We start from the raw sequence: 17,190 nt of genomic DNA on the forward strand, positions 1-17,190 counted from the left end.
AGAAGACAAAAAGCGCCGCTGACTGAGTGTGTTATTCCGGGCCGTCTTCTCCCAATCCATTTGAGCTGCGCCCACTCAAGACACCTACAGATCTGGCTCATCCAAAGCCAGATCCAATAAAGCACTCAGTCCGTTACCTGCAATGGATGGCGGCCATGATGGGAGAAAAATGAGAAACAAAAATGAGGAATGATGGAAGCCGCTTTTGAAATTGTCGTTTTTTTCTCCGAGATTAAGAACAACCAATCACATCTCTAGCTTCTATCTAGCTTTGCATATCTGGGTGGCGGTATTTGTTGTTCTTGCTTGACTTTTTGAGCGCTCTCGTTAGCCGCCGACGTTCCTTCTACATCTTTCAAAAGCTCTCAGAGCGAAACAAGAGGTGCTTCCAAAAAAAATAAAAAATAACATCGGGGTTGGAGCCGCTGCCGTGCTTTGCGGGATGATGAGATGGGCGACTGGGCCTGAATACTTCATCAGGCTTTCTCGCCGACAACACAATTCCATTTTTTTTCCGTCTAGGCTAGCATCGGACGTAGCTAGCTAAAAGGCGCTACGTGGGAGAATTAAAAGCCAACATTGCGTGTGGGCTGCAGGTTGAAGTTTTTTGTAAATAAAACATGAAACGTTTCCTAACGAGCAACTTTTCATGTATCTCGCTCCTGTTTTTTTTCAACAGCGCGTCCCAGTCATCGATTAGCTCGCAACGGCTAATTAGCTCGGATCTTATCGTGCCGGGATTGGCGCCACGTGTTAAATCCTTATTCGGGTTACGCTAAGGTATCCGACGCCGTTTCTTTCGTTGTCCCCCGGGCGAGTTTGACGCATGCTGTCAAAGGCGAAAACGAGAAGGCCGAGCCCCGAGCTTGTACGGACCAATTCAATTACCGCCGGGCGTCGTCTAATGGAGAATGCCAAGACGCCGCCGAGGCTGCTGACGACCGCCTCTTGTCCACATGATCTTATTTACTAAGACACACATTTATCGATCGCCTTCCACATGCCAGCGACTGGAAAAACCTTTCCACATGCACTTTTCGAATAACGCCGACGGTTCATTGACATTCAGAGGTACGCCGGCGTTTTCTTATCGCCACCAAATCGCTCGGCGGGGGCATCACCGACACGGGTCAATGAAGAGAATCGATGGCCTCCGCTGCGAGAAACAACGGGAGGAACAATTTTCCGCACCCCGATATTTATAACTTCTCCGTCTTCCTTCCTCGCTACCGTTTCTAGCTGCGGACACGACGGTCTTATCGAGCGCTGCCCGGCTGTCAGCGAGAGTGCTCTATTTTGGTCTTTATCTCCGACGCAAGCCGGAGCCTGAGCTGCGGGTCTTGAAGGTGCCGTGCGAGATAAAACAGACAGGGAGACTGTAACCTGCGTGTCTGCGGCCAGGGTGGCAACAGATGGGGGCGGAGTTAAAGCTCAGAAATGTCAATAAGGTTGTTTGTGTCCTCGCAAGGCCTGGTTGGGTCCTGCGATACGTGAGGGCGAACGCTTCAACCCAATCACTGACACGGACGACGGAGACGACCTGAATCGAGATTATGGAATATTGCAATTTGTTGGCCCAGTTATGCTCCTGCAAATTGACTAATTCAACTAGCCGAGGCCGTTTTAATTAAAAGATGTATTGATAGGCTGAAAATGTTTTTCCAAAGTCATATGAGAGAAATCAGCTGGATTTGCGCTGTATCGAATTTCCTTATTCAGGTCGGCAAACTTTGGATGCTGTCGAAAGTTTGCTCGCAATTGTGTTTCCACGTGTCAAACGAAATACCGCCGTGCATTTCCCAGCGGTGTTTTGTGCAGGCTTTGAAGATAAAAATATTGCACATTTTTGCAAAAAGAAAAAAAAAAACATGTCAGGCTTCATCAGAATGCCTTTCTGGTTGTTGCTAGGCAACAACACCAGCGCCATTGCCCTTATTTGGAACAAAAAAATGTTCCTCGAGTGGACTCATTTGACTCTCCGATCGGGCGCAATGAAAACCGATCGGCCTGTAATCGTATCAGCGACACGCCATGGACCTTCAGCAGCCGAGCAAGCGAGGTCATCATAAAAACATCTCGTCCTCTTTTTTACGAACTGTTCCCAAACACACTAATTGTATTCAATCCATCGCTCCATACAAGTATTTGGGCTTTAAAAGCGTGAGACGAAACAACAGCAGCCAGGAGAGAGACTGTGATCAATAGTGTTGTCATCGGCGCCAGAGAAGCTTCCCACTACGGGAACGCTCTTACAAATGACTACAAAGGTGAAAGACGATTGCTTAAAGCCAAAAAGGTGCTACAGGAAAAACAGAAAAGCAAACTGTCACAATTAGTCCCACTCCTCTCCATTCAATTTATGACAACATCTCTTCCGTGCACCATTTTTTAGGCCGGGAGGCTGCGGCACGGCGTGGCTGGAATACCAAGCGGATAATTGGCTATGCGTGCAAAGCTCCGGAAGCACTTGCAGTGCCATAAATGCTTAATTGCAGAGCGACAATGTGATTGTTTGAAAAAATGCCTTTGCTCCATGATAAGTACTGGCTAGGATTAGTGACAAACCATGCACGACATCAAAAAGAATAAATTCAAAATATAGAAAATAATGCATGATATAAGTATACAAAACAAATATGTAAAAATTATATATAATACAATGTGATTGTTTGAAAAAATGCCTTTGCTCCATGATAAGTACTGGCTAGGATTAGTGACGAACCATGCACGAAAAATTAAAAATAAAAATAGAGAAAATAATACATAATATAAATATGCAAAACAAATAAAAATTATATCTGTATATAAATATATAGAATAAAATACGTAATATAAATATACAAAACAAATATATAAAAATTATATATGTCCATAAATATATGAAATATATATAGAATTGGTTCATTCCAAATGTGCAATGAGCGTCTGCAGCCAAATTCAGATCCCGGACAGCGAAACTCCAAATCTATTATTCTCGCATGACATCACACAAAACAAAAGAGGACAAAAGTGTCAAACTCATTTTCATTGGCGGTGAAGCAGTGCAAAGATGGCCGACTTTTTATTTTGTTTGCATCGTCTCAACCGGATTGGTGCTTCAAGATAAATCCCAGATTAGAGATGACAAAAGATTTTGACACGCAAAAATAGTAATAACAACACAAAATCATCCACAGCATTGATTGTGCCTCTGTAGGTATCATGGGATGTTTTAATCTACCGTGGGTAATCCTCAATGGGGTGGGATTAGGCCTCACCAGTTGTCTCCTCACATATTCCAACTTGGGCAAACATGCGCTTAAGTAGCGGCCCGGCCGCCAATCACATTTGATCCCCTTGGCCATCACTTATCCCGAGATTTAGCGGCATCAAGGACATGTTTACTCCCCAGCCGGCACTAGGAGGATTTACCACAACCTATGTGTGCATTTCTGCGGCCACATCCGTCACATTCTTTTGGAAAGTCGATAATGTGCTGGACATACATAAATTTGTTGCGGTTACCACGGCAACCCCCGTGACTGCCAATACTAATTGTTTATGTTCTAGTTTTTGACCAGTGTAAAATATTATGCTGCATTGTGCCAACAAAGCTTGTCAGAGTCCTCCAAGAAATAGCCAGACTCGGTTTAATCATAGAAAGCACGGCGATGTTTTTTGTCTATTAGCAGAAAAACGGGGGGAGTCTGCATCGTTGGTATTCCAGTGCTAGTCCCGTCTGTAATAGCTTGTCTGACAATAAGTGATGCAGCAATCTTTTTTTTTTCCTTCTCACTTCTCTTTTTGTCTTCCCCAGATGCAATCAAATCCCCAAATGATCATTACAACCTTTTTTTATTGGACCGTCTGTCGCTGTGCATTTTTTCCCCATTATTGTGGATGAAAATTAGCGGACAAAGACTCATGTTCACATTGTGCACGCTAGGATGAGCCTTTTAAAAATTTGCATTTTTGAGCTTTTATTTATGAACCTCGGGTTAAATGAATGGTCAAGACTATTCATGTAAAAAATAACCCAATATATGAGACCAACCAAGCTTTTTGGGTTGTTTCATAGGTTTAAATTAACTCAACTTAATTATTTTAAATATTAGGTTTTATGGTTTACAAATAAGGGCTGATGGGACCAGAACATTTGCATGATTGCTTGACTGATTTATTTTATTTTTTTTAATTTTCACTGTTTCATAGTTATGTCAACTTAATTATTTTAATTATTAGCTTTTATGGTATACAAATAATGGCTAACGGGACCAAAAAAATTGCATGAAACCGCCGGAGCATTGGAAAGCTTCTAGTTAGCATGTCGCTATCCCCCACAGCAAGGACTAAATATATGTACAGGATGTCACAAAATGAAAAAGCCATGCCCTGTGGATATTGAAAAGCGTCTTGTACTTCAATGGCGCTCTTATGCAATCCAAACACACCAAGCAGGATGATGCATGTACCAAAAAAAACCCCAGTTCTTTTCTTTAGCACCGTTCCACTCCAGGCTGGCTTCCCACACAAAGCGAAACCGTCCTTATAATTATGAAAGCCATTAGAAGCTAGCCACTTATGCTATTTGCTCAAATAAATAAAAAGGAGGTCACGCATGAGTGAAAGGTCAAGCAAAATAGCACATTGTTTGTTCTGCGCTTCAAATCAAACCTCTGCATGTTAATCGCTTTGATTAGCAACAACACTCGGGTCGGACTTTAAAGCGTAAACGGCCTTCCTTCAAAACGACTTACGCTGCCAAGAAACGGGATATTCAAAAGCCCACCATAAGCAATCCAGCCCATCTTGGCGCTTACTTAAACGCTACTAAAAGGCTTGCACATCATCTGCACGGGGGCTATGGAATGATCAATGTCCTAAAGAAAACAGTAATTGCCAAACTCATAATGAAAATGGATCCCTAATAGGAGTTTCTCATCAGCGGAACCTGCAGCCCGCCGTGCAATTACCTCAAGTGTTTACAAGCCCTTTTGCCATTATATTTTTTTCTCTACTCGTCCACCCCCGGAAAAAAAAAGGATTGACTTGATGGATTTTCTTTTTTTTTTTTTAAATCAAATCAACATCACCAGAGAAATATTTTGTTCCGGAACTTTGGTCATACATACAAAAAAGTAGCAAAACAGCTGGTAAATGTTCCGAGGACTCAAAAAAATAAAATATGCAAAGCACAAATGTTCAAAATCATTATGTCTCTTTTTTTTTTTTTCACAATAGAATCCATCCACTTTCTTGCTATGCTAGTATAGCGGCTAACCTGAAGTAAGAAACAATTCAAGTTGCAGAAACACATTTTTTTTTTTTTGTCAATTAAATCGAGCAAATGAACCATGTTGCAAAGTGGAAACTTTCTTTTTTTTATTATTATTATTATTATTATTTTTGGAAAGAAAAAAAAAAAGCAACAGGTTACACAGTTAACTTTCAGCGAAATGCAATCCTAACTGAGACTGTACTCACATTCGGGACTCCAAAAAAGTAAATAAAAGACTCACATACTTACACACCATCAATAATTTACAAAAAGGAACAGAGTCATTGTTTGTTTTGTTTTTTTAAAAAAAAAAAATGGCCACGAGAGAGAGAGAGAAAGAATTATAATTGAAAAAAATCCGTAGAGAGCAAATGTCGGGAAAGTAGAAACAAGACTGTGCCTTACATGTCCCCCTTTTTTTGTCTTTTGACTTTTTCTCACTTTTTTTGTTTGTTTGTTTTGTTTTTTACAAATTGTGCAAGATATCATACTAAGGCTCTGGTCTTGAAGTGTTTGATGCTCACACACATACACACGCACACATACACACTCATTGCCTGTGCTCTGAGCGTGCGGCGATCGATCTCAGACAACTGTAAAAAAAAAAAAAAAAAAGTGGACATGCACTTCATGTGATTAAAAAAAATAATAATAATAAATAACCCCCTTGCATCCAAGGACTGACTTGATAGGAGATGAACTAAGATGACAATTAGCATTGTAACCATTAAGGCAAGAACACCCGGAGTGGCATCGGTCGGTAGTGTTGAGGGTACATGGATATGATGAGCACATTAATCTTCAAATGTCTTTTTTTTTTTTCCAGCACAACTTTGTTCCCCGAAGCAAAGAAAAATCTGCATTTTCTTCTCCACGCTGTAAAAGGTGATGAGAAAATAACAATGGCAGACACTATCAGGGACATAAAACTTCAAGAGATCCATTCCAAGTTTCAACTTCGAAAAAATAAAACACACACATCAAGCCCACCCCACCCCCAATCCCGCCCCGGTTGGTAAATAAAAAGAAGTTACCACTTACATTAAAACCATTTCATCCTCTGGTGATGGTGTGATTCCAACACGTTTGCCTTACTTACAGCGATTTTCGTGTGTGTAGTCTGTTGCGAATTAAAGCATTCATCGTTTAGTATGGGGGGGGGGGGGAGAAAAAAGGGGCTTGTTGTCCTTGCAACCAAAATCTTTACATCTTTTTTTCGTAGTGCAACTCTGAAAAATAGAAAACATTTCCAGTGATTCCTTGAGAGGTATCGTTTCTTTGTTGTATACTTTGTTTTTGTTTGTTTCCGCTTCTCGTTTTCTTGTAGTTCACACCTCACAAAATAATGCATCTTGGAAAAAAGAGAGAGAGACAGAGACAAAAACAAAAATCCAAAGCGTTTTCATTGTCTGCGTTTTTGCTTCTCCGCAACGGGCATGGCCTTCCGCCAAACAACAAGGGGCGGAACACGGCGCCCTGTTGTACTCCACGGGCCTCCTTTTTATTACGGGATGCAATCGCCAACAGAGGTTGGCTGCTGGAAAGGAGGGATGAAGAGAAGAAAAGCTAGCAAAGAGAAAGAGAGAGAGCTGTACAGGAGGGGAAAAGCCCCGATCAAACGGGGGCGAAAGTGAAGGTAAGGGAGGCGGGGTTAAAAACCTTCATATAACGCAGTAGGGTTCCCTCGGTAACCTGGATTTTCGGCAGTAGAGGAGCGTGGTGCTGAAGCAGCGCCGCAGCTCCCGGTTGGAGAAGATGCAGATGAAGGGGTTGACCCCGGCCTGGGCAAAGCTCATCCACACGGCGGCCGTCAGGTAGCCCGCCGGCACCACGGGACCCCTGGCGAACACCCGCCAGTAGCAGGCCACCAGATAAGGCCCCCAGAGCCCCAGGAAGAAAAAGGTCATGATGTAGAACATCCTACTAATCCTCTTCTCCGTTTTGAATTCGTCCAACACCAGGAGACGCCTGCGGCCCGCCGCGTTGCCGTTCTGCCGGATTCCCAGCAAAGTGGGCGGAGTCGGGCCCCGGCCGAAACCGGCGAGCCAGTTGGCGGCCGCCTGACCGCTGGCGCCGGGCCCGTGAAAGGTCCAGTTCTGGCTGACGGCGGGCACGAACTGGACGGGCTTCATTTTTCGCCGGTCGTGGACGAAGAAGATAAGCTTGAGGTAAACCAGCTGGGTGGCCAGCAGGATGAGCGCCAGGAGGAGCATGAAGCCCAACGAGTCGTTGGCCCGGAAGGAACGGTGCTGGAAGGTGCACTGGTCCTCCTCCTGGATGAAGGAGTAGGTGCCCACGTCCAGCACGGGCGGGAAGGCCATGGCCACCGACAGCGTCCACACCATGCAAATGACGGCCAGGCAGGTCCAGAAGGTCAACCTCTTGGTGTAGAAGCGGTGGTGGGCGATGGCCAGGTAGCGCGTGACGCTCACGCAGAAGAGCATGAAGGCCGTGTGGAAACAGGAGAGCACGCCCAGGAAGGCGATCACCTTGCACGTCAGCGTGCCGTAGCTCCACGCCGAGCCATTCTTGACCGAGGTGAAGACGAAGGGGAAGCAGATGGCCGAGCGCAGGATGTCGGAGGCGCACAGGTCCAGCAGGAAGTAGTAAGGCGCCCGGTGCAGGCTCTTGTCTTTCACCAGCAGGATGGAGATCAGGAGGTTCCCCACCACGCCGACGCCGATGATAAAGCCCAGGGAGGTCAGTTTGAGGAAGGTGGCGAGAGGAGAGACATTCTGCAAGATGGTGTGGTCCCCTGCATGGCTATAGTTCGCCATAGATGGAGGAGGGATCATAAAGATAAGCGGGGATAGCTTCAGCCGAGTATCATGATCTGGAGGCGGCGGCGGTGGCGGCGGCGGCGGCTGCGGCGGCGGCGGCGGGGGGAGGCGTTAGATCCATTTGGCTGCGGTGGGCTTTGAGGAGGTTTCCGGGCATGTAGGCAACCTCTCCTTTAAGGCATCCTTTGTTCCTTTGTCTCATCACACCTAAAGGAAGCCAAACGAAGGGAAGAGGAAGAAAAAAAAAAATCATCCGCCTATCAGCTACTGCAATGTCTCTGTCACATTCGAGTCAAGTGTCGTTTCATTTAAACAAGCATTCATCCTTCCAATGCGCAGTGAAGCTTTTTTTTTTTTAAAGCAAGAGCGAGCATTTTAAAGCCCCTTCTCGGAAACAAGAAAAAAACAAAAATCAAATAATAAGGGGCTCTCGATCACACCCAGCAAGCCTGCACAGCGCGCACACACAAGCGGGATGCAAATAGTCGCATGAAGCCTTTGTGTTTTGCTTCCCTTTAAAACCTTAACTAGTAATTAATCCCATGAACCAGCTCGTATTTGCATGAAAACGCTGGCGAAAAGCAGATTCAACAAAAGCCCGTCTGTTGTCTCACAATTGCGTATTTCTACATGTCGCGTTTGTCGAGCGGCGTACTTACGGTTTATTTATATCTTTAAAAAAAAAAAAAAAAAAGCCTCCATCGATTGTCACATGAAGCAAAGCAATCCCAGTTTTTTTTTTCTGTCACTGCTTTAGATAAAACACAACAGCGTCGACAAGACCATGTCAAAATCCTCCAGGAAACACAAGAAGAAAAAAGAAATAGAAAAATACGGGACAAAAGGTGATGACGGGTGATCGATCCAAACCGTACCTGTTGGTAAGGGTCCGTTTTCACATCCCCCTGGAGATTATTTCGTCGTCTTTTGTCGCTGTTTTAAAAAAAAAAAAATCCCGATTGTTGCCTGCCCCCCTCTTTTCCACCACGGCGAAAATCATACAGTAAACGGGGAGCAGTGCGCATGCGCCCTGCATCCCTATTTGTGATCCAAGACGCGTCTCTGTCTCTTGTTGCAGCAGCAGCAATAGCTGCAGCTCTCATCCACTCAACCGGGCCTCTGCTTCCCCGTCCAAAACCTCAGCACAAGCCTCCACTTAAATATCCACATTTACATGACATTACCATTTATACTGGAAACCGATTAAAAAAAAAAAAAAACCAGCAGCTTTCATCATTTAGAAGCTAAATTTTTGCAAACTAATCTCGTTTTGGTTTTACTTTGTGCTATGAAAGTATTTTATCTACAGTGATGACTTATCATATATATAATAATCATGAATTTCTCATTAACATATTAAAGGTGACTCCTAAAGAGTCTCCTAAATGATTCAAACTATAAATAAATGCATGCAATGTTTCTAAAATTTGTTCTATTTGCTGATGGGACAAACCATGGACAGCTCCTGAAAAGTTTTATCACAAGGGGAAATTGTGGCTGATAATATTAGCATTAGCAATAATAAATGGGGTACGTATAGAGCAGGTAAGTGGGTCGTGTCAGGCTGCTAAGTTCACTTGAGGTAAAAGGCATCCCATGTACGGCAAATGCATAATTGACAAGCACTTTGCTCACTGTTGTTCTCCCATCCAAGGCAGCATGACAAATTCATAGAATTGGTTTTCTCAAGCATGCAGCCGTCATGTCGCAAACGTGTGGGACAATATTCTTTTTCTTTGTAACTCGGCTATAAAACATGTGACCCTAGGTGGGGTGATGGCATTTTTAATGGACACCTTCATTCTCATTTTATGAGTTTTTCGTGGTGCACCACACCTGGTCATGAATATGGCTCTCCATGCCAAGTAAGCATTTTACTTTGAAGGATTTCTAGTCATGCAGTTAAGAAAAAGCTGTATTAAGATAGTAAATCCTGTCATTTTTCTCTCTTCTATCTACATTATTGTATAGTTTCTACCTTTTTCTGCATTGCTATTATAAAACATGTTTGTGTTCAATTCAAAATGAATAAGAAGCGAAATTTCATAATGCATTTATTTTGACGGGAGCTTTCTTCGATTTGCAAGCACTTTGCAATAAAGATGAAAACATTAAATCAACATTTTAAGTAGAATACAAGTATTTATTTGAGGCAACGACAGTGTTGGTTTGTTTTGACAGCAGTGTAACATGTTATGAAGTCCTTCCGGGTTTTTCTTTTTCGCTTCTTCTCCACTTCCGGTCAAGGCACATCAGTCGATTTCAGCCAAGCTTTTACACCAAAACAAGCACATCAATCTCATATGTGCATAAAGTGCAATTTGGAGAAGCGCACAACGAGCGACTCTTTCCTCCTCACAGCAATCTGTTACGCTTCCTCGCGTAACATCCCAGGCAGGCACACAAGCCCACCATGGACACGACAGTTCCCAGTAGGAAAGCCAACGCGTCCCCGGCATCGTACGCCGCGGCGGGGGGGATCGTCTGGAGGAAAGTCAGGCAGGTAAGCGCAGCCGCAACGCGTGAAAGTTGCTGTTTAGGCGTCATGTTTGGAGCTTTCGAGTTGTTGCGCTTCCGGGATAGCCGCAGTGCGTGCCTACGTCACATAACAGGAAAGGTGGGACTTCCGGGTGTAGTCAACCAATGGCGATGTAGCTTTCCGTAACAGGACCGGAAGAAGATTATACAAAGAATTAATGTGCAATATTGGTGGTTTTTTTTTTTGTATTTTATTTTTAGATAATCCTGGACTGGAAACAATTATATGAATGCTATCAAATGATGCTGAGTTGTTTAATCCAGCAATAAATCATTTTAACGAGTCAGAATGTCTTCCGAATTTCCAAATGTAATTACCAAAATGGCTCCAGCCTATTTTAGCCTGTTTTTTTTATTGGAAATTTATGTTTGCACATTACAATTTAAGAACATTAGACAATTAAGATTAATCAGTTACCGGAATTTTATTCTGCAGAAAATCGGAATCAGCATTTGACTTGAAGTCCGAAAGATGTTCCATGACACGTGCTCATCTGAGCATCACCCTGGCTGTTTCTCTAAATGCTAATCAACTCATTCTTCCATTTGAAATTTGGAGACAATTCCACATGGTGAGTCATCAGTGTGATCCGGAGCAAGGTAATAACCGTCCATCTGTGTGTGTTTACTTCAAGGTCAGCTATGTTGTCATTAAATCCCTTCCAAATTTAATGAGGTCGTCTAAGGAATTGTAACCCCGAGTCGAGCAATAACGTGCAGCTGTTGTCTACCTGCCATTTGACGAGAAACTACACGAGCAACGTTTGCGGAACCGTCGGCAAATAATCGCACCTCTCTGAATCGTGCTCCGAAATGTGACGCTTCACCGTTTCACTTGGGCTGTCACGGTGGAGCCTTTCCAAAATTGATGCCCGCCGGTGGAATTGATCTAAACGAGCGTTTACTCAAGGTGATCAAGTTTTCTTCAGATACGCCTCGATGTGTACCCTGCATCAAATTTCGCTGACGGGAAAGTGCATCATGGTGACTCACGCCCATGTGTGTGTGTGTGTGTGTGTGCAATATATGCAAGGGGGGATTGATAGCTCATCACATTTCATTTCATAGTGTAAATGTCACCCCTGTGCCTTGCTATGATGAACACAATCATCTGGTTGGTTTCTCATCCGCACACTTCTATGGAAATGCTCACACAAAAGCAAAAAACAAAAAAAAACCAGAAATCATTTGCACTTTTACCATCATTTTTTTTGTATTGTTTGCCAATGTGTGTGTGTTGACTACTGTATACACACCGTCGTTTGATATATGCATTGTTGTGTACTGTAAATATGATAAGAGATGTTAACCCAATTGGCGGAGGTAAAAGCACTTGTGGCACCTGCTGTAATTTAAAGTGCTTTTCCATTAGTGTGCCATTCATCCTTTTTATTTCACCTGTCAATCGGATACGAAAGGACTACCAGGAAAGAATTACTGGGGAAAAGGTTTCCATAAGAGAACCCAACTTGGATTCTTATTCTATCGTCTGTCATTTTGTAAGACAAGTCATTCAAATTGTGATGGCAGATCAAGTATAAAATTGTTTGGGTGACCCCAAACTTTTGAACGGTAGTGTAAATATTATTATAATAAAATATTATGAATTAAATATTATAAATTATATCTTATATTTGTATAAGATTCTATATAATCTATGAATATAAGTATACATATATATTATAAGATTTTTTACACAGAAGATTATATATATAATCTATAAATAATTATCTAAATAAATATATACACTACCGTTCAAAGGTTTGGGGTCACCCAAACAATTTTGTGACCCCAAACTTTTGAACGGTAGAGTATATATTTACTATATATTATTATTTTATATTTATTCTATATATTTATTATATTTTCTACATTTTTTTACATTTACATTTTTATTAGATATTTATTCTATATATATTTATTATAATAAATATCAAAATAAAAAGAATAATATAATTGCCTCTGAGGCTCAAGTCGGCTCCGAGATGTCGTTTCCATTTACTTCTGGAGTCGTACGGGCGCATTCCCCGCAATTGAGCCGTCAAGCCGCTGCCAGTCAGGGTAAATTAACGAGGCCGCTGATTGCACCGTCGGTAATTACAGATTGCAGCGGGAGGTGCTCTGTCAGGCCGCCGAGAGATTTTCCAGCTAGCCTCCATCCTTTCTACCCGGGCCAAGGAGGACGTTGTTACCTCCTCCAAAATATCCCAGCATTTGTGGAAAACCATCACAACGGGAGCCAAGTCGCCGACCAATCGTACATACCAATGAGCCGGCGTCCGAGCCAATCAATTCATTTGAGAGGAAAATGCGGGCGAAAGAGCCAAGTCCCCTGTTCTCCTAGCATGCATAAAAACACATCTTTATGTTCCCGATGGAGAACCCTAAAATTTGTCGCTTGCTTTCAAAGTTATCGTCCATCTGCACTCGTGTCCGATGAGTCAGCAAAAACGACTTGACTGCAATTATATAAATCCGAATAATGGTTGTCAACTTCGGTGCTAACCGTTGTTGACAAAGCTGTAGCTCTCTTTCCTGGGAAAAAAAAAAGGTTGGGTCACTGGCTGGCTTTAAAAAAATCTCACTGAGTGATTACGTAATCTTCCCCTCCGTCGGTCGGACTCGCTGGTCCTGTGTGTGTGTTTTGTGTTAAGCTTGCGTGCGTGCTAATGCGTTCGCTTGGGGGGGGGTGGACATTTTTGGGTCTGGCTCAAGATGCCGCATAAGGATAAAATGGTTGCCTTGACGATGAGGCCTGCTTTTGAGTGGCCTCCTCAGCATGAACCTCTCCGCTTGAATTATTTGTCATAACAGGTGTCGCTCTTATTTGTTTTGTTCTTTTACGCCGGCGTTGGAAACGATTACTCGGCGGAAAATTGCTTCAAACTCAATTGATAACCGCCCCACTTTGGAGAATGGTAATTGGAAAAGCTGAGGAGGAAATTGAATAGAAAGGGAAGAAAAACGGTGGATGAGCTCGAGTGAGTTATTGGGGAAAACGGACACATTGGATTTCCCGCCGATATCTTACGATATGTATTCCCGGCTAGCGTGCCGAGCTATGCCCGGAACGTTCTTCACCAACAGCTGTTGACCCCTCCGCATCATCAACCCCTCCCTATCTGACCCTGGAGACTTGTAATGGCCGCCGGCGCTCGGGCAGTGTCAGCACACACACACTAGCATGTTTTTATTTGATTTGATTTTTTCTATTCCCAGCGTGAGGGGAGATATAAGCCTGCCTGAATGTTACCGAAACCCCAGAGGACGACATGCGCACACACAATGAAGGAGGACTCAACCTTGAAAACCCCCACAATCCCCCCTGGGGGGTTTCCCTAAATGGCCTGTTCTTTCAGTCATTGCTTTCTTTGTGTAGGAGGAAAAAACAAAACAAAAGCAACATTTGCTCGTGAGCAATTTATTCTCCCAGGTTGACCGTTTGTAAGGGTGAGTGAGTGATTTTTTTTTTTTGTTTAGCTTTTCATTATTGATCATTCCAGCCATTTCGCTGACTAAGCAATATCGCACCAACGAAACCAAACATCACTGGAGTCATTAAAAATAAAACTTACCTGTCCCCATAGCGTTAGACTTGAATGAATTTTTCAATTTTGGCAACCTTCCGTTGGGTGCTGTGCTACCCAAGTGCCTCGTCAATAAACCGATATGGACACAGACGGAAAAGGACTCCAAATAGAACAAATGGGTCCATTTAACTGTGTTTTACAACACAGTCCGGTCCGAAAGAAATTTGCTTCACTTCATTTCAAAAAGCCCCGAAAATAAAATGGTGTCTCAATATTTATGACTTTAATACCGTATCATCAACACGCGCGACAGCAAGCTAATAAATGCTATTAATAGCTTTGCTTCCCTTTTTTTTTATATTCCTCGAAGATGTTTATTGTAAAACATTGCTGGGCTATAATAATCGGATAAACCAAAAAATCATAAAAGAGCAGACACCATCGATAAAAGCCGCAAATGTGAACGGCGCCTTTATTGGGATTTGATACATGTGTATGGATTTTAAATACATTTTATAATCTGCAGACCTGAACCTGAACCCGAACCTCATCTTCTCTAAACTCGGATTAATCTCAGCGAGTCATGCGAGGTTATCAGCGGCGAGGTAGCGTAATGAGACTCACAATAACAAGAGGTGGCGTGCTTAAGCCGAACCCTCGTTGGGCGCCAAATCAGCTCCGACTCCCACATTTGCTGCTGCTTAAGGAGCTTGTTTGACAATCCCGGGCTCTAAGTAGGACATCTGATCAAGAAAATGGAACGCTCCCCAGTGGATGATATCGCATGCTTGGATTTTTTTTCATTTTCACGTCGAGCCAAATCCCGTTTTAGGTGTACCGGACCGTGGCGTGCGTTTCGTGTCGTGTCCTTGGCTCAACCTGCCCCCAAAACGAGTTTACATTTGCATGCATTAGCGCTCTCCCGCGGCTCACCCCGTTACCCGCTGCGCCATCGAGCCTGATTAATGATCTGAGCGCACCACTTCGCGTGGCGGCCTGCCTGCGCTAACATCAAGATAGAAATCTCAATTTTGGCTCTGACTGAACGCAAAAAAAGAAATAAATGCAGGGGGTTAAGTCAAAAAAGGCGAAGAAATCACATTAGCCAGTTGGAAGGCTTTTTTTTTTGTGTTATTAAATCCTTGAGTAATGTAGCGCGCAACATGCTATTGTGTTACACAAAACACACAAAACGGGCATGCTAATGCTGAATAAAGATTTCCGTCGTCCAAGAGCTGCCTCGGGCTTGTCACGATTATCAAACGGGTAACATTTGCTTTGATTGATACGTTGTTGCTGTTCGATGCGGCGATTCAGCACCAAGGACAGCGACGGCCGGATTTAACATTGGCAGAAAGGCTCAATTTGTTTTCATTTAAGCATTCAATTTTTTTTTTTGACTTGCTGTGTGGCAAATGCTAACAAATAGATCCACATTGGTCCTCTTATTAAGCGTTTGACATTTATGTTGGGAATTAAAAAGGAAGGAAGGTTCGGGGTAGCCAGGCAAACCTTCCGGAATGTCTCATTGGCTCGCCGCGTTGTTGCTTCGGATTTCATCATCTGCTGCGCGGAAGAAACCTCGCATGTTTCGTCTCTCGGATGGAATCCCCATCCCCCCCTCCTCATCTTTTCTGAAATGAGGGCATACAGAAAGAGGGGGGAGGAACCGATTTGGGATATTAATATATGAATTTTTTTTCTGTGGTAGAAGTAAATGGGAGTCTCAGCTTACCCCCCCCCCCTTTTCCCCGTGTTTACATCTGCAGACTTGTGCATGCTCGTCCTCGATTTCCACCGGCAAATTTTCCGCCTGCACTGATTTGAACCCACTCAAATAACCGAGGGGCCAAGAATTGACCCCTGAGGGACTCCGACATTACCTTTCGAGCTCCTTTCAGTACAGCACGAATAATTCTTTGCTGAGGATAAACAATACATGACCGAGTACTATTATAGTGTCTTTCTACATATTGCCTCACTGCTTATTTAAACACATTATAGATGCTAATTAGCATTAAGCTAGCATATAGTATGTCTAAGCTATATGGTTGTTTTTAAGAGACTCTTTGTTGAGCTAGACGGCAAACTTCAGCTGGGAGTGCCGATTAAAAAAATAAAATAAAAAATTGACGCTGTTACATGGTGTTGCCATGGAAATAGGCATTTAGCTATAAGCGCTGGGAATGATGCGTTACCATGGCGAAGGATTTTATTTGGCCAAGTGGTGTTAATAGCGATGGGAGATGGGTCTCCCGGTGCCGTTCACACACACAAAACATTCTCGAGTGATCGAGCGCTGATAGTCCTCGTTGGATCTATTCATTCGCCGTCCGTCTTCCCGGCACGTTTGATTACGGGCTAACTGGACTGACTGACGCATCTTTGGAGACTTTTATTATCTACTGGTGGAAACGGTAAATGAGAGGGAGCCGGGGGTCTTTGATAATTGCCACGCGAGGCGTTGAATAATCATCCACTACCTTGCCGTGCCCTCATCAGCATTCTGCCTGGATGGCTGCACCTGATTTATTTCTCACCCTGTGTTTGTGTGTCTTGCGCAGACCAAAGTGGTGGTGGTGGTGGTGGTGGTGGGGGGGGGGGGGGGTTCGGGGGGTGTCAAAGCAGGGAAGAAAAACATCAAGTAGAAAATGGAAAGAAAGAAGCCAAGGTACGAGGACATAAAATCTCTTCTCTATGCTTGCGATGCAAAGACAGTCGCCATGGCAACACAGCAGTCCCACTGTAGGCGCCTTTCCCTCGACGCCTTCTCTTTGCCTGCTCTGCTTGCCAACAAGGTATACAGGCAGCCATCCCCCCTCCCCCGACACCCACTTATTACGATTTGTTGTCTCCGACAGCGCTGGTTGGCAAATCACGCCGCCTGATTTGGAGTTGCGACAAAACCTGGACAGTGACTTGTGGAACACGGATATATTTCAAGCTTTAACCCCTTTGATTATTAATTAATTATTTTCTTATCAATTATTTAAAACAAGAGTATTTTTTTTTAATATAGTTGAAAATAAATTCTAGGCTACACCAAGTTGCTTTAAGTATTTTTTGATGAAATAATCGGATGGCG

General features: G+C 43.4%; 2 protein-coding genes and 1 long non-coding RNA gene across 4 annotated transcripts; 1 reads left to right on the plus strand and 2 right to left on the minus strand.

The window, feature by feature from the left end:
• Positions 1 to 5,348: 5,348 nt before the first annotated feature.
• On the minus strand, positions 5,349 to 9,136 carry gpr85 (G protein-coupled receptor 85). Of its 2 annotated transcripts, none has more exons than XM_061269203.1 (2): positions 8,913 to 9,136; positions 5,349 to 8,244 (listed from the first exon to the last, which is right to left on the minus strand). In XM_061269203.1, the coding sequence occupies exon 2, from the start codon at positions 8,050 to 8,052 to the stop codon at positions 6,919 to 6,921; it is 1,134 nt and encodes a 377-aa protein (XP_061125187.1). In that variant the 5' UTR covers positions 8,053 to 8,244; positions 8,913 to 9,136; the 3' UTR covers positions 5,349 to 6,918. The 2 variants fall into 2 exon arrangements, with proteins under 2 accessions (XP_061125187.1, XP_061125188.1); XM_061269204.1 differs by having other exon boundaries at positions 8,697 to 9,136.
• A 942-nt stretch (positions 9,137 to 10,078) lies between these two features.
• LOC133145588 (small integral membrane protein 30-like) lies at positions 10,079 to 10,662 on the minus strand. Its single transcript, XM_061269205.1, has one exon. The coding sequence runs from the start codon at positions 10,582 to 10,584 to the stop codon at positions 10,393 to 10,395; it is 192 nt and encodes a 63-aa protein (XP_061125189.1). The 5' UTR covers positions 10,585 to 10,662; the 3' UTR covers positions 10,079 to 10,392.
• Positions 10,663 to 11,013: 351 nt separating this feature from the next.
• On the plus strand, positions 11,014 to 13,999 carry LOC133145449 (uncharacterized). Its single transcript, XR_009710919.1, has 2 exons — positions 11,014 to 11,175; positions 13,795 to 13,999. It is a non-coding gene; the product is annotated as an uncharacterized LOC133145449 (long non-coding RNA).
• Positions 14,000 to 17,190: the final 3,191 nt, after the last annotated feature.

This window comes from Syngnathus typhle, linkage group LG21, assembly GCF_033458585.1.
Source record: "Syngnathus typhle isolate RoL2023-S1 ecotype Sweden linkage group LG21, RoL_Styp_1.0, whole genome shotgun sequence".
NCBI classification, from domain to species: Eukaryota; Metazoa; Chordata; class Actinopteri; order Syngnathiformes; family Syngnathidae; genus Syngnathus; species Syngnathus typhle.